Source organism: Nesoenas mayeri, assembly GCF_963082525.1.
Source record: "Nesoenas mayeri genome assembly, chromosome: 2".
NCBI classification, from domain to species: Eukaryota; Metazoa; Chordata; class Aves; order Columbiformes; family Columbidae; genus Nesoenas; species Nesoenas mayeri.
The window spans coordinates 146,882,941-146,908,076 of NC_137543.1; the positions used below are offsets into that span (position 1 = coordinate 146,882,941).

The following is a 25,136-nucleotide window of genomic DNA, read 5'->3' on the forward strand; positions in this document are numbered from 1 at the left end:
CACAATTCTCCAGGGCTTCCAGCAGTAATGTGTTTAGCCCTAGGCTGCTTAAGCCCACTTGGAATAATATACAAAGTTTAAGCATTATGGCATTGTCATTTTGAGGCATAATACTGTAATACTATGCCCACGTTATAGCTTATTTTTTGAAAGCAAGGCACTTACTGTAATAGCAATGCAAACATGTTATGCGCACTTTGATTAACATAAAATAAGTTAATGTTTTGATAAAAACAGAGGGGTTTATAATTTACATGCCTTTTATAGAAGCAATTGAACATTTCATTTAATACAATGAAAACGTCTGAGTCAGAAAGGAACATTATTTTTTTAAACTGTAAAAGGGGTCTATTTTCCACATTTGCCTCATATCTGTGAATCTGATTTTGCTAAAAACCAATGCTGAGAGGAAAATGTCTGTTTGACAGGAAAAAAGAAAAAGGATCCATCTCTTAAAACTGCTGAACTAACGGCACTTTAACAGTCTTTACTTCTGATATATGTGATGATTTCTGAATGATGCAGCTGGTAGTTCCCTGCAGTTTATCCTTCCCCTGGGCAAGGTTCGTTAGGGCCATAGCTGCGTTGATCTCCTTCCAGTATGTTTCATCTTTGCTGGTTCCTTTTCTGTTAGCTGCGCTAGATTCAAGTAATAACAAATATTTACAGGTACAGCTTACATAGCTACATGATGTCAGGAGAACCATAATAATAATAATTTTGGAAAACTGTGAAGTTCCTTACTCACCTTTCACACTTATTTGGTCCATTCTCCAGAGCTTCTGAAAACAGAAAATAGAAAAAAAAAAAAAAAAAAAAAAGAAGACGTCTACTTTCTCTTAATAGTTTTTAAAATGACCAAGTTCATGTAATAGGTACATGGAAAAAATAACATAAGATTAATAACAAAATTGATACCAGATTTCCCAATAAAATCTTTGTTTGGACACATATTAAGGGTCAGCTTCACACAAGCATCTGCCTGGACAAATCTGCACTGAGGTTGGAGCAGGGCACATTTCAAAAAAAAAATACTGTGGGGAGGTCACAGTATCACAGTATCACAGTATGTTTGGGATTGGAAGGGACCTCAAAAGATCACCTAGTCCAATCGCCCTGCTGGAGCAGGAACGCCTAGGTGAGGTCGCACAGGACAAATTTAAGTGGAACCTCTTGTGTTCCAGCTTGATCCCACTACCCCTTGTCCTATCATTGTTTGCCACTGAGAAGAGCCTGGCTCCATCCTCATGGCACTCACCCTTTATATATTTATAAACATTAATCAGGTCACCCCTCAGTCTCCTCATCTCCAAACTAAAGAGACCCAGCTCCCTCAGCCTTTCTTCATAAGCGAGATGCTCCACTCCCTTAATCATCTTCGTTGCCCTACGCTAGACTGTCTCCAGCAGTTCCCTGTCCTTCTGGAACTGAGGGGCCCAGAACTGGACACAACATTCCAGATGTGGTCTCACCAGGGCGGAGTAGAGGGGAAGGAGGACCTCTCTCAATCTACTAACCACTCCCCTTCTAATACACCCCAGGATGCCATTGGCCTTCCTGGCCACAAGGGCACAGTGCTGGCTCATGGTCATCCTGTTGTCCACCAGGACCCCCAGGTCCCTTTCCCCTACACTGCTCTCTAATATGTAATTTCCCAACCTATACTGGAACCTGGGGTTGTTCCTGCCCAGATGCAGGACTCTACACTTTTCCTTGTTAAATTTCATTAGGTTATTCCCCACCCAACTCTCCAGCCTGTCCAGGTCTCGCTGGATGGCAGCACAGCCTTCTGGCGTGTCAGCCACTCCTCCCAGCTTAGTGTCATCAGCAAACTTGCTGATAGTGCACTCTATTCCCTCATCTAAATCATTAATGAATATATTGAATAATATTGGCCCCAGTACTGACCCCTGAGGCACCCCACTAGATACTGGCCTCCAACTAGACTCCACACCATTGACTACCACTCTCTGGCTTCTCTCCTTAAGCCAGTTTGCAACCCACCTCACTACTCTATTGTCCAGACCACACCTCCTCAACTTAGCAACTAGGATGCTGTGGGAGACTGTGTCAAAGGCTTTACTGAAGTCAAGGTAGACCACATCCACCGCTCTGCCATCATCCATCCACCTTGTTACATTCTCATAAAAGGCTATGAGGTTGGTCAAGCATGACTTACCCTTGGTAAAGCCATGCTGACTGCCCCTAATAACCCTTTTATCCTTGATATGCCTTGAGATGGCACCAAGGATAAGCTGTTCCATTGCTTTCCCAGGGACAGAGGTGAGGCTGACCGGTCTATAATTACCCGGGTCCTCCTTCTTGCCCTTTTTGAAGACTGGAGTGACATTTGCTTTCCTCCATTCCTCGGGCACCTCTCTCGTTTCCCAAAGACAAGACCTTACAGAAAAAGGCTTTGGTGAGGCAGAACCGCACTGAGTCTCACCAGAACTCCACTGGTAGAACTGGTGCTGTACCCTGCCCAGTGCACCCCATACCAGTCCTGCCTGGGAAAAAGTATTTTGGTTATTTTGGTGATAGAATAAAGCTGGTCTTGGAGGGTCACCTATATTTTGCAGGACATAAGAAACTGCAAAACTTAAAAATCAGCTTCGTTGCCCTTCAGTGAATGCCCTTCTTGTATGCACTAAAAATAGGACTTTCACCCCCCCGCACAGGATTTGTGTGGTTTTTAATGCACCCCTTGCCCAGGCTGGGACCCCGTCACAGCTTGCTGACACAAGCAACAAGCACACCTGGTTCCCAGCCTGCAAAGATGGAATTGCATCATGGGCATAATCTACACTTCCCCATCAAGAGTCACATTTGTTCATTCATGAAGTCCTCACGTTGCAGAGAAGCCAGAAATATTTACCAGGCAGAAATGTATAAACTTTATTCAGTTGGCTTGCTCTTCTGACACAGAAACACTTCATAGAGGAGCAAGAAACGGATGCCTAACTGCAATGCCTATGGAGAACCACTCAAACAAAAGAAACACCACCAGCATGAGCACTAATGAATACAGGGCCCAAAAAGCCCCTAAACACAGCATAAATCTCATGCAGTAATGCCCTTCCTTATGAAGCTGGGTTCCCAACTAAAAATCAACCTTATTGCTAGATTTCCATCAGATTATTAATTAAAAGTCGATGTTTTCTGTAAACAAAACTTCCAGTGGCATAGGTCCCAAAGCTCATTGCAACTCTTGATAGCTCTTCACTGACAAGAGACTTTGCCCAGCACTGACCAGCAACCCATCTTCTCCTCCAGCCAACACGTATCGGCTGGCTCAGCCCAGCCACCCTCCCCAGCACTTGGAGGGGATCACTGAAGACAACAGTCTCACCAAAGAAATGTAGGTGGACCAGCTGTTATTTCAGAGGTCAGATGTTTGCCAAGCTGTGTGACTTAGCAGGCCTCCATCCTTTTGCAAATCAGCTTTATAAATAAATGTCTACAAGTGACCAAAGTTTACAGTTTGTTCCAACAGAGCACATCTTAAATCAGTATCTCTTAAGCTCTCCTAGATAAATGCTCGAATGGGATTCAAGAGAGGGAAACTCAACCTAAACAGAGGAGAGGCAACCAAGAAAAAAGAAGCCATTTGATCCAGAGAGGGGTACAGAATTACACCAGAAGTCTCCTTCTTCATGCTGTAGTTACAAATAATTTTTTAGCTTTGCTTTTTTTTTTTTAATAGAATTTTAAAGAGGAGGCTTAGGACTGAATAGGTCAGTAGGTATAGAAATGGAAATGGCAAGTAATAGAGAACATTGTTGCCAGAGCAAACCTGGCTATAAATATACCTCTCTCAAGCATCTGTCAGTTTCTTTTGCTGTTGGAAAATATTTCGTATGAACAAAAAAATTGCTTGTACAAACTTCTAAGGAAAGTAGGTGTGAATGGTGACACACATTCCAATTCCAGCGTTTATTTGAAGGAGTATTTGCAAATATTTTTTACTGGTGTTTAGCCAGCTCTAAAAGCAAGCAGCTTGCCCATGCTACATAAAAGCAGTAGCAAAGCTAAAAAATAAAATCCAGGAGCAAAGAGCATTCTTCAACTTTGCTGAAGATTTTTCTTGAATTACAAGTCTTTTTAAGTTCCATTCAGATTTTATGGTTTGGTGTTTTTTTTTCCAAATAAATAATCTATGTCAACGAAACTCGAAACTGGGTTACAATAAAACCATCACTGATAATTTGCAAAGCTCTTGCTAATAACTGCTGTAAAAGCGTGTTAGTACAATGAAGTCTGAAAATCCATCATTCTAAAGCACAGGCCCCCTTTTTCTTGCCAAAAATCCTTTTCTGCTACATCAAACCTCTTACAGCATATCCTAGTTTGCACTGCCATAGCATCCAAGCAGCTCCCATCTGTCTGAACAGCCCTTAAATGAAGGAAATAAGTATTAGCACCCTGTTGTGTATGGGGATAACCACATTGAGAGAGACAAAGACCATTCCTCATGCTTTCCTTGATGTCCTGTTGGTCAAACCAATTTGTTCCAACTCAAAAGGAAGAGTAGAGTTCACCTCACTTGCCATGAACCTGCCATCTAAGCCATATACCTTTATCCAGGCTAGTTGTCCAGACTATATTCACAAACAACATAGATGTCCTCCAATAAACGGTTTCAGCTCTCCTAACACCACAGTGCAACACCCTTGAGTGCTGCTGCAAAACCAGACCACAAAGCTCTCTTCTACAGCCACCACCTCCCACTGTTTCCCTTTAGGTAGCATCATCACCTACATGGATAAGCTGTGAGCTGAATGAAGGGAGGACCATATCTCTCCTTTACAGATCAAACTGCTGGTGTAACTACAGCCTTAACTGCTTAGCTCAGCCTGGAAGAATCGTAGTATAGCCATGTCTAGCTCTTCACTGACAAGAGAGGGAACGTAGATGGCAAAATTTTATCAATTAAAAAACAAAAACAAAACAAAAACCAACAGTGAATCTTGTTCTACGCTTTGCTTTTTCTTCATCTTTTGCAATTTACCTGCTCTACTCATGACCATAATACGAACTAAAGCTTTTGATAATTAAAGCTTTTGATATTTGACCTATCTGCATAACACTTCCGTAGTATATTTCAACTGTAAAAGCAACATTTTGGTGAGACTGTTTCACTAATATTATCAAAGAACAGAATTCTTAATATGGAAAGTGTTCGATTTCTTGACCATGGCACAACATGTTCCCAGATGTTTTCTCTGAGGCAATGAGGAAATGGCACTGGGACTGGGTAACGACTCCAGAAATGGTGATGGAAATAAAGGAAAAATGGTGCAGCATACTTAGTATCTCTGAGTAGCCTCAGGTAAGGACTCAGCTCAGAGCAAGTACTGATGGGCAGACCTGGCCCTTCACTTAGGAGCCCCCTCTCACTACATGAGAGGCAGCACATTTTACAAGGTACCACGAAGGCACCATAGCTGCCCCCTCCAAGCACTGTGGTTAACTTTAATCTAACACACCTTAGGTAGCAGCCACCTCTGGTCTCTGCTGAAAAAGTGTGGTCCTCTCACAAGCTGGATCAAGGTAGGCTGTCCCACAAATTTCAACACTACAGACTTGACAACCTTAGATCGATGTGTCAAGTGACACCAGAGAAAGTCAATGCCAATGCATTATTATATTCCATGCTGTTCTCAACACTTATTTGATAGGGTGTACACTGAAGTCTATCAACAGCATACCACTGGCCAGCACAAATAACCTTCCTAAATAAACTATCTATAGTGAAGTCTATTTAATATTAAATATTGGAAATATCTTTTTGTTGGAAGTTTGGAAACTACTTAAAACAGTGGTTTTTTGCTCTAAAAATGGAAAGTTTTAAGTACTAGGAAAATGGAAATTCAATCATTTATAATTAGGGATTGTCATTTACATCTCACTTTCTGGTGCTTCATTCTGCTCCCAGTTAGTTGCAAGCATCCAAAGAATCAGCTTTTGCCTGGCCAGGAATGTCTCATTCTGCTCTCACCATCCGCCCAAAGAAACCAGCAAGGCGGGATATTTGTTCTCTCTTGTTTATAATAGGAAGTCACTATAAATCACTTACCAATGGAATCCTGTATACCTTTCCATTAGTAGGAGTTTTCAGTATACAGTTTACTGTAGCATGCAGAGCCAAGAGTGTAGTCACTGGACAATACCAGCTTTGTGATACAGTATGGGATTTTTCAGGACACACATAATTATTAATAATATGTGTAGCATACATTATTTTTTTTTCACCACGAAATTTCTTCAGAAATATTCATTGGCTGATCCTGACAGCTCTCTTGCAAGGTAGTCTGAAGTACCATTTTAGCAGAGATGGAAACGAGTCTCAGAAGTCCAAAGACAACATGCCTAGGCAATACTTTGACCATTTCAAATGCATTTAAGAGCAGAATATTCCAGATTTTCTTTTGTTCTTCTGCTATCAGAAAAGCCCACTCAAAGAAAATAAACCCCATGGTTCTTGCAGGCAAACCATCCGTAAACTGGACAATAGCATCACTTACCTCCAGTATATTGCCATTACACCTTACTGTTGTTCAAATAATATACAAATAATTCACAAGAAGATATACATCTAAGTACATACACATTGCCTTTTTATGTACTGCATCCAACCTTAGAGAAGAAAGCCAGAGCGACAATGCCGTAGCACATATTCCTACTCAAATTTACAAAATACAAACACTCTCTGACTACACGGTGCTTGAGGCACATTCGAATATTTCAGAACAATTCAGACCCTTAGTGTTCGCTGAGTCCAGACTAATAACTTTTATATACTTGGATGACTTCGGGGGTGTGCTGAATAATGTTAATTACAGTTACATTTTATTGTTTGGACCTAAGAATATCACGTGTGTGGTGATGAACTGACTTCACCTAAAGGCACTGCCGGGAACAGCAAAGGAAAGACCAACCACTTACGTAGGACCAAGAAACATCCACGTTGCTCCCCTGCTCGATGTTTTATACAGCTCAAGCCAAACAGCAAAACTGGCTTAAAACCCTGCTTTGTGTTATCAGGTAACACTGACAAAGCAAAGATGGCTTGAAACCAACAGGGGAAAGAATGTGTGAATGAGGGAATGAGACAGAGAGGAAGGGTACAGAACATTATGTAGTCGGGAAAAAAATGGACACAGAAGTCAAGGCACAGTAGGTCAGTCCCACATGACCATAATATTTCTTGAAGCTACTTAAACATGTACAGATTCCTGATGAATTACACACTTTCTACCTCAAAATGGAGAGGAAAAAAGAACTGCTGGCCCCAAATGGTGAACACTATAAAATATTTGTTGGTTCAGTAAAAGGTCCTGTATAACTTATCTTCATTTAAAAATTGGCATCGTTATTCAGCTGTTTCTCTCTCTGCCTCTCCTGAACTTTCTTTTGTTGGTTTTGGAGACTCTGGCTTAACATGTGTTGACCAGCATTTTCAAAACAAGTAAGAGGATGAAAAAGAGGGAGGAACAGGAAATAAATTGGAGCAGCTGAATGAAAAATGAAGTTTACACATGTGAGTAAATTAGTGGTGAGATGAAGTATTTCTGTAGGTCACACACACACACACTCCTTCACTCTAGTATTTTCCAAACCACTATTGCAGGGCACATACAACTTCCAGATCTCTGGTTCTCCAAGAACAAAATTGGGGTAGCTGGAGTTAATATTCCTGTACTTTTCTGCATTGACGCAGCTCCTTTCCTCTCAAATGATCCCAAACTAAGCCACGAATCACACATCGCTAACATTTACCCACATCTGGGGAGGGAAGGTGGCTTAGCACGGATTGCTCAGCAGTGCAAGGGAGGGAAAATTGTAGCCCAGAACACCAGACCAGGCCCTTTCCTCTTACAAGAAATGTCATTTCATCTTAGTGCAAAGACTGTAGCACCTTTTGAAAAACCCAAGCACAGCAAACCTCCTCTAGCTTGAACTGGAGGAAGATGGAGTTGGCCTTCCCATGCTCACGCTTGGGAGTTCTCCCATTTTGAACCTGATGTGAACATATGAAAGAGTTTCTGAACGCAAATATCACTCAACCAGAGACCCACACTATCAAAGACTTTCTAGACATAAATGGGATTTCTGCAATCCAGCACAGTAACTCTTAAGATCCTTTTCCTTTTGCACCACCCTCCCAGGTTTCCTCACAGAGATCAGGCCTATTAAGGATGATTTACAGAGAAGCACATACAGGAAAACTCATGCTGGAAGACACTCCAAACCGCAGAGTCTCCTACAGAAACATTCCCAAACTTGTCCTGGCGGTTGATTTACTGCAGACCCTGAGCCATCTTCACACAGGGTCCACTCAGTGTTGTTCCTTGTGAAGCCACTTCTGCCAGAGCAGGTCTGGGCAGGTCCACGTGAATCTACCCAGCCAGGACTGGCAGTACTTGCGCAGCAGAGCCTTTTGGTGGAGGGATGAAAGTCCCCGTTTCAGTTTCAGGTGACCTGTGGCTGCAGACATGGTAAGGCAGCGTGACCTGCAAGTATGTGTGATACCAACTGCAGCTGGTCAGATCTCAAGGGGCTACCAGATTTCTACTGACAAAGATTTATTACCATGTCCTTTTGTTGGGCAGGAGGAGGAAAGCTGTCAGAAACTTGCAGCAACAAGCTCTGGGCCCAGGCTCTAGAGAAAACTCCCTTTCAGCAAAGCTGTCATTTACTACTGATCTCTCTTTCTTCCAGGAGGATGTTATGGAGCAGCTTGTAATGAAGCCACCCTCACAACCCCATTACTTCACTTCTTTGGCTCCACAATGACACCCAATATAATGACTGGCCTGTCATCAGCTGTTGTGTCCTTTCAGATGAACAGAGTGCACAATGACAATTTATGTTCACAGTGACAGCTACAGTGAATATTTTTCCCTGTTCATCCAGTGTTTTGTTTTGTTTTGTTTTTTCCAGGAAGAGCTTTAGCACTGGTCTGACTTCTTTTGTTAAGACCCATAGGTTGGGTCGTGCCAATGTTGGAAATATCCCTTTGTCATCACTCTTCAGACCAAGCCTTTCCAGGGAAAACGTTATTTGAAATGTACTTCTTGTGAAAAAACATGAGATGTAAGATTTAACTATGATGGGCTGGTACCTCTCAAGTATTTTTGCTGAATATCTGGGAACTTGAAGATTTTTTTTTCTCCTGTGTAGCCTGGAGCCTGCTGAAGTGGGAGTAGGCATCTAGTTACATTTTAATACATGTGATTTTTATAAAATGAGTGTACATGCCCACAGAGACTGGGATAGGTGTATTTTATAAACCATAAAAGAGAATTGAGTTTGCAGGTCTATATTAACATTCGTATTAATAAGTGCACTGAAAGCCTCGCATAATAGTAGGCATGGTGCAAATGGCCTTACAGTCTTGGGCTGTGCACCTGCATGGAAGAATTTATGAGTTAGCAAAGTAGATACAAACCTGGTGTAAATCACTCCATTGTTCGTGCTGTCACAACTGGCTCTAAATTTCCCATGACCAGTGACAGTGTGTTCTCCTTGGTGAGATGCAGGACACCATGTGAGACTTGTTTTCTTAGCCAGACTTTAGTAGAGCTTATAATGGGAGTCAGGGCTGTGTAATGTTGAAGGTGAGTTGTTAACGAACAGGCGGTTATATGGTATTATGTTGTTTTCAAGTTTGCTGCAAAGCTGACTGGAACCAAATCTTTACTCATTGAGTTGGCATGTAACTAACAGCGTAATGTTGTCAGATTCCTTGGCGATAGTCTCCCTCATGCATTTCATAATGGATAAACAAATATCTGATTTAGGCTTCATTTTTTTGGTGTTATTTAGAAAGGGATTTACAGCATGTGCTGTGCTGACTGAAAAGATGAAGTAGTCCTCCTATTGCAAACCATTATGGGTTAACAGTGAAAGCCAAGTTAGGCAGCAGAGAAAGGAGAGCGTGAAATAAAGAAAAGAGAAAGGAAAGAGCAAGAAAGAAAACCAAACAAAAAAAAAATAAAGGAAAGGGCTGGAAGATGTTGAAAAAAGGAAAAGAGAAAATGGCAAATTAAGATTCATTAGGAAAAAGAAGAATAAGGAGTATGAAGGGAGAAAATGTACCACTGTGTTTATTTTCTTTATTTTTCATAAAAAAATATCCTTTTCCCACCCAGGAATCTCACTGTTGTGCAGGCAGGCACGTTCAGGCTTTCACTCTGGATCTAAAAAGTTTAATTGGAAACCCTTAAAGCCTAAAATAAGGCTTTAAAAGTAAAAAGCTGAAGTCAAATGCAGCCAGGGTAAGCACTATTACACTCCAGCCCGCTTGTTTTTCATTAAAAAAGTGGGGTGAAAGGGAGGGTTTCAAAGCCATATTTCAACCCCAGGCTGACACTACAGCAGTAAAATCTGATTTTGTTATGCTAGTTGGCTGTGGGTTTGGGAGCAGACCCTACATATGCGGTGTAATGTTATGATATGAATGTGTGCACACAGGATACTTTCAGAAGCCTCCTGCAGAATTTGGAGAAACGTGCCCCTCGGTTCCCGCGGCCCTGCTCGCAGAAGCCAGCTCCTCTCCGGCCCCTGGGAGCCCAGCAGGCTCAGACATGGCACATGCTGCACAAAGGCGATTTAAATTACAAGGAGCTGTATTTTCAGGCAAGTGGAGGAACTTCTAAGTGAGTGCCAGAACTGATTTCCAGGGCATGTTTAGCCAGCAGCTAAAGAACGGATAAGTCTGTCAGGGAGAGAAAATTCACTGTTTCTTTCACTTGCCTGTAAGATAAAGAAGAGACAGATGAATATGATCTTTTCAAATGTAGTTGCTTCCATCTACTGCATGGGTTACTGTGATGTGCACAATACTTATGCCCAAATACTAAACCGCAGGTATCTAAGTTATTGTGCTCCATGCAGTCACTAGCATAAAGAATTCCAGCAGCTTGTAAGGAAGTGCATAAGCATATACAGGGCTCCAAGAGTCAAATAGCCCTACAAATGGCTGTAGGTTGCAAAACTGCTCCATGATAACCGCAGACAACTGTTGCACAACAGATCATGCAAATGAATGGATCGCGTGTGAAATTTTAAAAATTATTTATATCTATTAGGAGGTACAGATGTATTCATATATATATATGTGTTTGCTTCTATCTGATGTGTGCATAAAAATGGGAATGTCTAAGGAGTCTGCCTTCCCACTAAGTGTACTATGTGATACAGCAGCACAATCACATGTGGTATTTACTGGATGGACCTGCTCCAGGGCTGAACCTGGAGCAGCAGCTGAGACCTTTCCCTGCACAACTTCAGAGCCGTGGCATAGCAGCTGCAAGGCTGTTGTGGGAGGGGAACACAAGAAGATAACAGGTAGTCAGATGGATCCAACAATGCCAAGTAAATAATGTTAATGACTGACAGTGGCTCTGTTTCTACTACAGGTTTGTGTGGAGGGCTGGACGAGCTGTTTTAACCAACGTTTTCACAGATGCCATAGTACATTCCCCAGTCTCTCGACTACAATTTGAGAGCCCAGGCTCTCATCTTCAGCAGAGCTGAGCACTAGTAGGTGCAAATGAGGTCAATAGGAGCTGTGCTTTGAATGTGTGAAGATCATGAGCATCCACAAGGTCTTAGGTATCTACAGTGACTTCAAATTGCAATTGTTTGGTGCCTTATTTCTCTACTTGTGAAATTCTACAGACATCTTATGGAAACAACTTTACTAAAGTTTGTGAAGGATGAGAACTTATCAAATGGCATGGAACAGTACATCATAAAATTAATCATTCTGCCTTGAGAGATGCTTAGCTGTGTTCACGTTAGTGCTTTGCTAGCAGATAAGTAGCAACGAGCCCCCAGTGAGGATGTGAACTGGGTTTTGAGGCTTCTTTCAAACTGGGGTGGTTCTTATCCATCAGAAAAGTATCTCTCCATTATTCAGCGTCCTGAGGAATTATAAGAATCTAAACGGAAACATGTAGTCACACACACTCCTGGCTGTATACAGAATAACCAGCAGAAAGAAACATTGCTGAGTAAACTGCAGGGGAAATAGTTGCCCACGGATTATTCTCACCTCCAGTTGCACAAGAATGATTTTAGTGTTTGATTACCTTTTTTTGTGTGTCAAGTTTTTAGTTCTGCTCCCTTTGCTTTCCCTTGTGAAGCTATTGCAGTCTTCATGCTCCTGCTCACCACAACTTGCACTGTTATTTCCATTACAGGATTTCTTCCCAAACACAAATATCCCCAGACACCTCATGAACAGGCCCTCTGAGATTCTAGTTAACCGGGAGGTATCTCAAGAAGGGCTGTGTTTTCAGTTTCCCTATTCACCAAGCGAGAGGCTGTGCACCAAACCAGGCAAAAAGGGTGAAGCTCTTGGAGCAGAAGAATTGAGTACCCATAATTATTCAGAAAGTTGTACTCATTTGCAAAGAGGTTTTGAAGAAGCTCGTCCTTCTCCAGACATCATCTTGTACTTGCAAATGGTTTCAGTCCTAGCACAGTGCAATTTCAATGACTCTGACTCTGCAAGAAAATTGTATTTAGAAGAGCTCCAAGACTATCCTGACTACCATGGAGATTGGTGCAGTGTAATAAATCAGCCAGACTGAGCTTGAATCCTCAAGGAGCAGCAAAACCTGAACACTGCAGATGCTCACTAATTGAAAGTTGTAAGAGCCCTTCGCTGCAGAGTCTGCGTAAGACAGATGAGGCTCCTGCACTCCGAAGAAGCATGTGTGGGAGGTCCTGAAACAGTAGTAGGCCGGTATTTAACACTGCAAAGGCCTTGGATGCGAACAGCTTTGTGAAAGACGATGGAATTGCTCTTTTGGCAAAACATGAGAAACTGTGATAACGGGAATGAGAGCAAGGATGACTGAACAAATATTTTCACTGAATGCCTTGTCAGGACAGGGGAATTGCTACTGATATGATCTTTACTTTCAATGTTACTGCTTCTGACAGTCTTACAGACTTTGCAGATGTTTACTGGCCACTAAATCATTCTTCAAGAATGTTGGCTCCGTTCCCAAACCTGAGGAGTCTGAATGTGAAGGGGTTTGTTATTCAGCACACGCTGCTGCTTTTGGAGACAGCGATTTTCAAGAAACCAGCAGGGAAGCATCATCAACTGATAACACGGGACTGAATTCAGACTTCTCAGCACTCGGGGCCTCAGACACAAGGCACGCTTGAGTAAACATACACCACGTAGCAGGGCATCGTGTATCCACGTGGCACGGCACTCTGCCTGAGCGGTGGCAGCAGTGCTGTGCCACATTAATGGACCTGTACCATAGCAAAGATTGCTGCTGGGAGACAGGGCTTATTAGCTCATCCTGACCTTGGTACATTGCTTGCAGTTCTTGGAACAGCACAATCTTAAGAACTTGGGGGCTTCTGTAAATCTCACTCTGCAGAGATTATTATTGTTCCGTTCGGCTCCTCTAGCTGTAGGACATGCTGCATAACAACGAGGCGTATTCAAACCCTGCCATTCATCCCAGGAAGAGCAGTTTGCAAAGACGCAATTGCTGAGCTGTAAAGGACCCTAAGCCACAATATTTCAAGCCAAACAGATTTGCTTTCAAATACTGAGTATTCGAACCATGGGCAACATGCCCAGGCTGTTTCTCTGAGTGAAGATGCCAATTCTCTGAGATCACTGCAGACAGCTCTTACCTGAAAAAGCTACACTGGCCACTGGAAACTATGCCTAAATAGCAGCTACACTAAAATAGTCGAAATAAAAATTGTGACAGTAACAACACATATATTTTAAATAATGAGTTATAAAAAGTAACACATGTCTTTGGACTGAAGCATAATGTGTTATTATCATAGGGGAAAAATATATTATCCAGAACTATTAAACATATTTCTCCCAAAAAGGCACTGATCACCTTGACCAGTATAACCCAAGTCACGATAGTGGACATAATCTGAGAGCAGTTAAAGCCAAAAGACTCCTCTAAAACCTAATTGAACTGCTGGCTATCAGCTTCCAAGATCCAATACAACGTTGTCTAAAGCAGCCCCTCATAACATTCTTCCCCTAAACAGGGTGAATACTGTTTGTTTAAAAATGTCAAGTTGGCGCAGAGATAGAGTGCTTCAAAAATCTGTAAGACAGGTGCAGAAGGCAATAATTTCATATTTACTACATATTTGTTTTACATTAGCTTGTACATGTTTTTCTGGAAGTCAGATTTCTATTAGAGAATACTCTCCTGCAACAGTTTGCTACAGCAACACACATACATATTTATGGTAAAGTCATATGGTATTTATGGTTAAACCAACTGACATACTCTAAAAAATATGAAATTTGAATAATTTGAAAGATCTGTAGATCAAAAACTATTCAGAAGCTTTATCAGCATGTATAACCAGTCATCCCTCCGGTTGCCATAAATAAAAAAAAAACCCAAAACACTTCACCCAGCAGGGTTTGCAATCAGAGGGAACATATGTATGCATAAAAATACGAAAATATCTGCATTCATAGAACACAATTCCTCACACAGATGCATCTGGAAATCACTGTGGACTTTTTACTTAAGCAGGAAGCAACTTAACTTCGTATCAGAGTAACTCACACTTCTTTAATTTGCTTATGTGTGTTCCCTGGCCTGCTTAGATGCTTTCCTAAGGGTAAGCAGCATCTGCAACAATCATGTATTTGTATAGATAGCTTTGCATCCTTATGTCCCTTTTAAGAATTAAGATCTTGAATTTCCACTTCTATAGAGAAAAGCAATGAGACAGGAAGCCATGGTTCCAGACATAAATAACATTCATTTTTTTTACGGAATAACTATGGTGAAAAATACTGAGATGCTTTGATCCCTCCAACACAGTTCAACTCTAGATTTGAGCCTTTGGATGGAGGAAGAGGCCTCTGAGCAGCAACGCAAGCCAGGCAGCTACCACACAAAGGTTTTAAGCTCTGTGAACTGTAATGGTGCATGTTCTCTAATTAACTCGCTGCTATTATTAGTAGTACTTCTGTTTCCACTTTTAAAACAATAAAGGCTTTTTCTTTCATCTTGCAAGACTTTTTACTTTTGCCTGTGAGCCAAAGCTTTCCCATAGAGCAATAGCCTATACGTCACAGTTCGTGAAGTTTATGGGGACCTGCAAAGGGTCTGCAAAGCAGACGTGGCAAATCCCATGTGTGGACAACATCTGCTTTACTCAGCAACCCTCTCTTACAACAGTGGGCAAACAGACCACTCACCACCAGCAAACGCTGTATTTGAGGGTATAGATTCACCAGGGTGCACAAAGCACTCACACACTCTACCTGGTTGTTTGCCATCGTTTTACTTCAGACAAACAAACTAGCAAGGGGTTGGCAAAATCAGCCCCTCGGAGTGCTGCTAAGCGCAGCTCACCCACACACCACCAACCCCAGCCCCAACTGAAGGGGATGCACATATTTTTAAAATACCCTCCTGGCAGTACTTCCCAGGCAACTACCATCTCAGGGAGGAGCATCTTGAGGGATGCTCAGCACACCCAGAGGGCTGTTGACCACTCACAGCCCCATCCACAGCAAGGCTCTCTCCCCTGTTCTCTCACAACTCGAACACAGTCGGCTGCCACAAGCTGTTGTAACTCAAGGCAAGTCCTGCCGGATGGTCCTAAGCTTTGCAATTAGTACCTGCTGTGCACCCTCCAAACACCCTGAGGCCAACTCCATTGGCTTAGATGACACCTGGCGCATTCTGGTTTTATTTTCATTTTTTACAAGAGTTAATAGTCTTTATGGTGAAGTAGAAATCCCAGAGTAAGATCCAGGACACTGACATTCTGAGTGTTTGCACCCTCATTCCCCAAGGAGGAGCTGCCCAGAGGAAACAACAAGGTGTCTAAAAATCCTGGCATCAAGACCTTTTCCAGATTGTTTTGGTTAATGTTAAGAAGCCGCATTGTTCAGCCACATCTGGGAGCAGCAGCTTCTGCTTTGTTCCTGAAATCTGCATTTCAGTACAGAGATCAAAGTATAGGAATGTATAGGAATGTATAGGCATATCCACTGTTTGCAATTCTCAATTAAAATAGCTTCTTAGTCGTGCCATCCTCTTTTCTATCATCTTCCTCTTCCACCTCCTCCCCACTTCCAACTGCATCCTCATTTTACTTTTGCTACTATGATAGAGGAAAAGAAAACTGAAGCAAGAAGACATTGCTGCTGCAGTTCTTTCAAAAAACATCCAAGGCTACCTGCTGGGATGGTGCTTGGCTTGCAAAGTCAAAGCCACGTTTTAGCAACCCATCAGTTTCAAGGTGCTGTGTACACTTGGCTGCTGGCATTGAACTTCTGTTGCTGTAAGAATTTGTTAGAAACTTGAAAATGGTAATTGCTGCCCCCCAAAAAAGGGAGATTGGGAAGTATGACTTGTGGGTTCAGGGCACAAGGACTTTGGGAAAGTTTCCCCTGGCCACAAAGCTGTGCACATGTCCTACCCCTGAATTCGGTGCGTGAGCTGGTTTGTGTACAGGACTTAAAAAATATCCCTTCAAAAGAAGTGCCTTGAAATAGAGATATTGGCCATGGATTAGACTCTGTGTAATTACTGAAAGACAAATTTTTGAGCAAGACTTCTATTTGACCTCTGTCCAAAGCCTCCTCGAGACTCCAAATGCTGTGGCGATCTTCAAAATCAAGAGAGCAAAATGTTTTCTGTTCAAATGATTGGTAATGTGAAAGCAGAAAATCTACGTATTAAAACTAAGGTTTAAATGATACTCCTGTTTGTCAATAAAATCAGACTTGTTTATTTTCACGTCTCAATAAGATTTGTAGAAAATGTTTAGTAGGAAAGTGCGTTTTAGAAAAATGGGCAAAATTCATAAATGGAAGTATTACTTTTTCAAAAATGATGAAAACAGTATCTGGATATGTAGTAGTATGAAATCTACTGCCTAAATGCTATGTTTACTTGCACAGCACATTTAAAAAAAAAAAAAGCATTTATATTTCAAGGAAATAAAATTTTCTCTGATTATATAATGAAACTTCAGATGAGTTTAAATTTTCTCTGATTATATAATGAAGCTTCATATGAGTTTACAGCACTTCAACTGTTGTTAGTAGATATGTGTAGGATGTTCCTTTATGAAACATTCCTATTTTCTAAGCAGTAGAAAGGATGCCCTCCTTTGGGCAAATACACACTTTTCATTTATTTGGAGGAAAAAAAATAAAATTAAACAGAACAAACTTCCAACCAACACTTGTTAATTTGAAACACTAAAAATTCTCCCGTATTGAAAGCAGATTTCTCTGAAGCAATGCTCGTTTTTCAAGGTCATAACAGCACTGACAAAACTCAAAAAAGTTGTAGTCCAACTTGCTTGTGTTCAGCTGTGTTTACTTAGTCTCAATTTGACAAAAGTCTGCCTCTGATTATACATAGCAGTCATCTGCCCACAGATAACTAGATATTACACAAACATTTGGAGGGAATGATATTTGGCTACCATTATTTTTGGAATAATTTACTCTACATCCTGAACTTAAAACACCAAAATGATTCATAACGGTTCTGGGCCCAAGTATTTCCATTTAATAAATAAATTGACCTCTGTGACCTTTGTGGACTTTATATCGTACACGTTAGTGGATTTTAAAAAGGCAATTTATTGTTAAATATTCTGTATGGCTGGGAAAGGTGGATTTACACAGAATTCAGAGCAAAGCTGGCGGCACATCTGGTTCACGCAGCGCAGCAGCCCTGAGCCCAGCACCTGCGCAGCACAGGGCTCAGGTGCTGCTGGAGAGGAGGCTCTGACTCGGATCCAAAGACATCCCGCCCCATCGCAGCCTGCCCAGCTCTCTGCCGAGCACGCACCTGCAGTTAAAGCCCGCAATAGCAGAAAACCGAATGGCAGTGCCTGAAATACCAATGTGTTTTCTATTTCAAATGTACCTATTTCAGATGTAAACGTAATAGTTTTCTGACTGTTATTTATAGGAGGAAAAATGAATATATATTGAATGCCAAATTGAAATTTTGCCTTATCTGAGGCAAGTAATTGTTCCAGGACTTTTATAAAATAGCTTATATTTTAAAGCAGACATGCAGTATTTCTCTGATGTGGACAGAAATTTCGTCCAGTTAAAGATATTATTTAGCCTAGGGCATTTTATCTTTTGTACAAGACCTTTTGTATAAGGTAAAAACTACTGAATAAATTATAGTCCCTACTTGCATTCCTTTCCTCCTCCTAATTCTCTCCCCTTTAACCTCCTGTCAGCTCCGCAGCAACAGCTACCCCAAACAGCACTTCCATGTCAAGCACTGGAAGTATCGAGGGCAATTCAAAGTCCATGAGGGATATTGTTACTGCGGCACATTTGAAGTGGAAGATGTTTCCAGAGTATGGTGACAGATGGAAAAATAAAACCTAGACCAGACAGAAGGTCAGATAGATTAGTTTCTGTAAAGTTAGCATGCTTTCAAAAATGTCTTTTCAATTAGAATACCAAAATTAAGAAAGTCTCTGATGCAATAGGAACCATATGTGTTTGACATATCCAGCTTCTCTATCTTTGACATCTAAATATTCAGTTTAAAGAAAATTAAGACATTTGTTTACAAAGAACTAGTTTATGTGTTTACAAGACTAAGCTGGATGTTTTTAGATGGAGCGATTATATACTAGTCATTTCCCCTAATTTTCCCTTGCTTCAGGAATGAATATTACTGTGAAGAAGGAATGTGTTTTCGATGTGGACAGCTGGAGGTACAGAAAACAGATTCTTGTCACGTGGAACAAATGTAGGAAGTTCTTTCTTTACGGGCTGTTTTCTTACAGAGACTAAGTATTAGGAGCTCATTACACCACGATACAAAACCCCACTCATTCAGAAGTGTGCTAACAATTGCAATCTAAAGAAGAGTTAATTCAGATGGAATCCAGGAAAACGAGGCAGCACAGAAACCTCATCAGCAGTCCAATCACATGACAAAATGCGAGGCATCTCCAAAGCCAATGCCTGCCAAAAAAAGAAAGGCTGCTGCAAGAAAAATACTTTCACAGCTTGATATCTGGGTCTTGTGACTGCTATCCAAACAAGGAGTAAAAGTGGTACTATATAATGTGGCAGGGTAAACAGAACCACCCACTCGTCATCACCAATTATGTTTTTAATTCAGAGAAATTCTATTTCTTTAAAAAATGATGGGGGAAAAAGAAACAAAACCTTTTGTTGAACTTGAAAATTATATGTATAATCTGATCTGGCATGACATATTTTAGGTTCCTATATATCGTGAACTATATAGGAATGCATGATTTGCCATGCAGGATCAGACTATCAGTTCATCCTGGGGAATGTCCTTTCTGTGCTCCTGACCAATGCTCATCTCAGAGGAGGACAGACTTGTTACCCTCAGCCAACTATGCAACAGGTTAATAAGATTTTTCTGCCTGCAACATACAGATGATAACTTGAAGAATTTTCAAACAGAAGATCTGATCTGCAAAATTTACAGGAAGGAGCAGACCTGGGAGAAGTTCAATGTTTCAGGAACGCTGGGTCAGACGAGCCTCCACTTTTGGCCAAACTGTCTTACAGCAGCCTGAAAACTAGTTACAGTTTTCAAACCAGGTCTTGGTGGGATTTGCCAAAGTCTGGGTTGGGTATGATTAAGCCAAAGTATGAAAAAACTTCTATACTTATGTGTCCAGCTTAGTCAGGGACCAAGAAACTGGGAAATTAATAACCACACACCCCACACAAATAGACACCCCCACTGCCACCAAAACTAGAGTATTTCCCAGTCTTAGACTAAGTTCTGTTTTTTCCTCGAGTTCTGAGCAACAGTTTGGATTAATTTGCTTTGTATTCTAAGCAAGGTCATGCCCTTTTCTGGAATTTCTGTATTTGCTCTTACCCTGTATAACACGGAAAAAAATGCCAAGACATAGTAATCAGACTCAAAGGTGCCTTCCAAGAAGAGTGGTAAAATATCTATCTTGAATGATATCTACCCTTGTTTGTCAAACACTTTGAAAGCAAGAAATGTCAAATTTCTAATTTTGAATAGTGAAAAATGCTAATATCTCCTATCCTTCCTTCATTTATTCTAGAGCCCTTCCCAGTTACACTCCAGATTCCTACCGGTATTTCCACCATGTCTGCTTCCCCAGTATTTTCTCTTCTTCCCTTCATCCCTGTGATCTCTTTTCTTTCTTCTTCCTTCCACCGCATTGCTCTCTCCCTTCCTCTTCCTTTTAATTCTTGTCCTATTTCTGCATTCCCCTTTTCTTGTCCTCTCTCAGCATTCTTCTCTCTTTACAATCTTCCAAAAGTTTCTGTTCTTTATTTTCCCACTTGTATTTATTTCCTGGCTGTGAGTTTTCCTTTTTCCATTCACCCCCATCGTTTTTGTCTATCTTTTGCCTCCCAGAGCTAAAATGATACTCCAGCCATAACCTACCTGAAAAGCGAGGTACATCTTTTAAGTCCATTGTCCGTACTAAAGGGATGGAAAGTATCTCAAAAAGAGCTAAATGACTATTCCAGTAACTGCCCCGGACAAACAAGTGTAGCTTCCATTGACAGCTGGAGGAGTTCAGCGCCTGAGTCAAGTTACTCCCCATTTGCTACTAGTCATTGTTCTGTGTGAGAGCCCTGCTATAGCAATTTGTCCCCACACCAGGGCATGGAGAGACAGACAGAATTTCTTGCAGTGGCCGCAGGGTGTTGGTGATGAGAAAAACAACTCAGATACTGTAAGTCCTTTCTTCACTCTTAACTGAGAATGGCACTTAACATAAATGAAAACTTTGTTGAAACTTAAAAGACCATGGAAGAGGTCTGTATAAATACAGAGACAGTTATGCAACACTTCACCCCCTGTATTCTGCTGGATCTCTAAGAAAATAACAAAACATAGCAAGAAATGTTCCTTGTACTTAATATCACAACTAATGAAAATCTCTGTCTTGGTTTCAAGTGAAAGTGGTTTAACATGTTCTGAAAAGACAGAATTACACCACACAAGCAATTAGGTCAAGAGGATAAAAAGACTAAGCACCATTGATTCCCTGAACTTCTCGAGATCCGCCCATCAACAGTAAATGTTTTCTTTCCAAGACGAAAAAAGCTAACAGAAACATGCACTAGAAACTACCTTTATGGCCAGTTCTCCAGAGGAAATACTGGGGAACGCTTTTGGTTTTTTATGGTGAATGTATCCCTCCTGTATCCTCCCCTGGTCAAAAGCCCTGTTCCCCGCTTCCAGCTGGTGCAGCCCTGACAAGCCGGAGCTGTCTAAGCACAGCCAAATCCAACATGCACATCCAATTTTTCAAAGTTTTCTGTGTTTGCTTTGTCTCCCTCTTTTTATATTGCTTCTGGTCAATTTGTGTGTGTGGTTTTGCTGCCCTCACCGCACTCCAACTGCTTGCTGGGCAGGCAGAGCAGTTCCACGTAAGGCATGCAGGGATGAGAAGCATTCCTTGATTTTTCTTTGCACAGTAACTTGCACGACATTTGATCATACACAGAGATTAAGTCATTCATGATTAGGGCCCAAAGGGAGGAATGACTCCAGAAAAACAACCCTCCTCGCCGCTAGTGCAGCATCCAGGACTCTGCAGTCATTACTGCCACACTTACAGTTCGTAGCCGATCTGGCAAAGCGAGGAATCCAACTGCAGGCTTTGTGGTTTAAATAAAATGCATCTACAGCAGCTTGATCAATGTTTAAAAATGTTCCATGTTATTTTAGTCCAAGGACAAGCTTTGAAAATGAAAACTTTGGCTTTAATTACAGATTAAAAGTGAAAGTTGTTTAAAAAGAATGCTGTTCTGAGAAGAACAGTAATAGACATGATTTAAAATTTAAAACTCATTTTTCTGTCTCCTGGCATGTGACAAGTTTCCTTGTAAATATTTAAAACAAAAGTTTGAAAGTGATTATTTTGTGGACAGTATTTAGGGTGCTTCTGCCTTGCTGTCGCGGATCTTTGGCGTAGCTCAACTTTTTCCTACATTTATGTTTTCAAGCTAAAATAAGTGTCAGATTTTGATGCATATTGCAATGGCCAAAAAAGAACCACAGCTGCAACTTTTACCTCCTTTTCTCGTATATTTTGTTGCTACATGTGTGATGCAGTTCATGTCACCACCTTACACATAAATGCAAAGGGTTTATTCCAGATCAGCTCCAAGCAATGCAATCCCAAAGCGGTTAGGTGCTGCAAAGGAGAAGCTGCTGATCTTGGGATGGTTTTCAGCAACAATTGCCCATCTGAAAATCATTAGTGCATAGCAGTGGATTTTCCACATGTTCATATGCTGGACAAGCAGGTTGCCCTTGAAGTATGGTTCCCCAGGGAAAGAAGGAAAGCCCAGAGAAAAGTATTCTATTGTCAGATCACGGTTTCACCAGAGCCAGACAAAAATATGGTCAGGCATTCACTTGGCTGCTCTGCTGGCAAAACTATAGGGCACCGAAACGGAGACAGCTAATGAAGAAGGCGAAGAAGGAAGCTCAGGAAGAAGATCTTAAGGGAGTACAGATAGAATTTTTCTTTTAAAAAATCCAAACTAGGGTTAAGTATGCACTTTTAATGAGGTTCATATTACTGACCTTTATTTTTATATGGCAAAAAAGGTTTAGAATAGGTAGTATTTTCCCAATAAAGTATCTCATCTTTTAATTCAGCTGTGTTTGAAGCACCAATGAGAAAGTATTGAAGGAGTCTAAATAAAAAAGGGTATGAATATAACTAGGCAGTATTTGACATTTAATGCCCCATTAATCGATAATTTGGCTTGAAGGAGGAAAAAAGTTGGCAAAAGGGAATGGAATTCTTTAGCTCCTTGTTTTACTTAAGAAAAATTCCCAATGGGCTTCACTTAAACAAAGAACTTTAGTTTTCCACTGGAAAGACAAAAAGAAAATTCTGGTCTAGCATGTCCTGCCACATGCTTTAGCTACACAGTAAAAGAGTATGTACTTGGATCCCAGGCACATTTCAAAAGTGTAGTATTTATTAGCTGCTCTGTTGCCAAGTTCCACTATTATCATTTTATTATAACTAAGGTATATTTTTACTAACTAAATTATATTTTGGTCTTTAGTTTAAGCATTTGAAGGTCTCGGAGTGTCACGTACAGATGACATACAATATATCGCATCAATTTGTTGATTTTCTCTCTCCTCCTCTCCTCTACAAACAGTTACCCTATATCTGTGATCTCAGGGCATTTGACTTTACTAAACTCATAATCCAGCTCTAAAGATATAAGGGGTCAAGGGAGCAAAATCCTCAGATGGAGCAGAGCTCACCCAGGATGAAGGTGAGCCCTGTTACTGGATAACCCATGGCACACCCATCCCTTGCACTCCAAGGGGCAGCGCAAACCCACCTCTCCCCACTACCCTCTTCAGATCCCTTACTCCAGCCCTCCTCTGCTGCCCTTCACCCAACTCACCCAGACCTGGCTTTTTGCTGAGATCTCCTGCTTCCAGCCAAGGCCATAGGCTCTTTTTTTTGCATGCAGGAGGTGTTGCGTGGTGGGACACAGCCTCTCTGTGAGTCACAGTTAGCAGGGACCAGCTGCTCAAGCCAAGTTTGTCCAAGCACAGTCATGTCCCACACTCCCCATTAAAGGATTTTTGGTGCAGCAGGAGCATGGAGCCGCTGCCTGGAGGCTGTTGGGATGGGCCAGAAGGAGGATGTGGCCATATGGCAGGACAGGGTTTTGATGGGCTCATATGGGGCTGGGTGTTGCCACTGCTTTGCGCAGGGAAGGGATTTCTGCAAGCAGCCACGACACCCGTAGAGAGATGACATATCTCCTCAAACCTCAGCAAGTACAGCAGTACCGTGGGGCTGAATAAAGCCTTTATTTTTCCTATTTTGTGCAAGGAATGAAGGAAGAGCAGTACCCAAGTATGAGCACTTACATTCTCTGAGGGTCACAGTCTTTGATCTGTGAGCAAAGATCCCACTGAAAGCAGCTGGAGTTCACCAAATGAAGTTTGGAAAGTTTTACAAACACATGAACATTGTGTGTCAAACCATGTAGCATGCTCTGGGGCCAAAACACTCAAAAAACAGACCAGATCTTGGCGCATTGGATTTTTGCTTTGTCCAACATCAAGCATTTCCAAAGGTTTGGTTTTAAAACATCCGAGTGCCTGCCCCTTGATTATCAGATGAAGCTGAAGGCACTTCAAGTCCAACATCAGATGTAATTATATAATTAGCCCCTTTTGAATTAACAGGGCAGAGAATCAGGGATATGAGGTACAGAGGACTGAGAAATATTGATAACCTTTTCTCTCTATAGATCCACAACAAATGTAACAAACACAAATTAATGTTTATGTGTGCTTGTAGTCAGGAGAAATTATCACTTACAGTCTCATTAAACGAGGAGTAAAAACAGCAACAGAAATGCTGGGAAGCAGTACTAAAAGGAAAACATTCTTATAAAGACATCTGCCATTCTTTTAAATTTAAAATGTTTAAACAAGCATTTCTTTACTTTAGTTTACCCAGCCAAAAGGCCTTTGCATAAAACAAAGGACCAGTAGGATCAGTACCTGCAGGTCAGCCTCATCTTCTCTGCTGACCTCCATTAATAGGATTTTGGGCTTTGTTGGGCAAGTTGGAGTGAGCACTTCAGGAGGTACAGGATTTGAGAGGTACAGGATTTGAGAGGGAGATATCATTTGTGGATAACACCACTGAGAGCCTCTTTTCCTCTCTCTTTGCAAAATTCACTGCCGTGGTGAACTACTGCACAGCTCTAAGCTGAAGGAGTAAGTCCAGCAAAACTGCCAGGCGGCAGGCTCGAATTCCAGAGACATCAACATTGTAATAGAATGCTGAGGAAATATGTGTACATGTATATGTGTGTGTGTGTGTATACATATATATATATATGAAAGATGTATGAAAGAGTGTACAGTTTACAAACACCACTACTGTCTCTGGAGCTGGCCAGAGCAGGACAGCTTTTTTGGGGATTCTCCCCACTTCAAAAAGTATCTTTAAACATCCAGTATGACCAAGGTTCAGTAATTAGGAAGCCCATAACAATGCAATAACCAACTGCTACATCAGGTAAACAATATGAGAGGAAGAAAAGTAGGACAATTAATTTC

The 25,136-nt window shown here is 41.4% G+C and overlaps 1 protein-coding gene across 1 annotated transcript in view; it reads right to left on the bottom strand.

The window, feature by feature from the left end:
* Nucleotides 1-452: 452 nt before the first annotated feature.
* The window catches only part of MKX (mohawk homeobox), a gene marked incomplete at both ends in the record, with an annotated part of 46,564 nt that continues 21,880 nt past the window's right edge, over nt 453-25,136 (bottom strand). Inside the window, 2 exons of the mRNA XM_080339526.1 lie at nt 453-639; nt 749-782. Of these exons, the coding sequence (XP_080195652.1) occupies nt 453-639; nt 749-782 (221 nt within the window). The remainder of the gene's footprint in view (nt 640-748; nt 783-25,136) is intronic.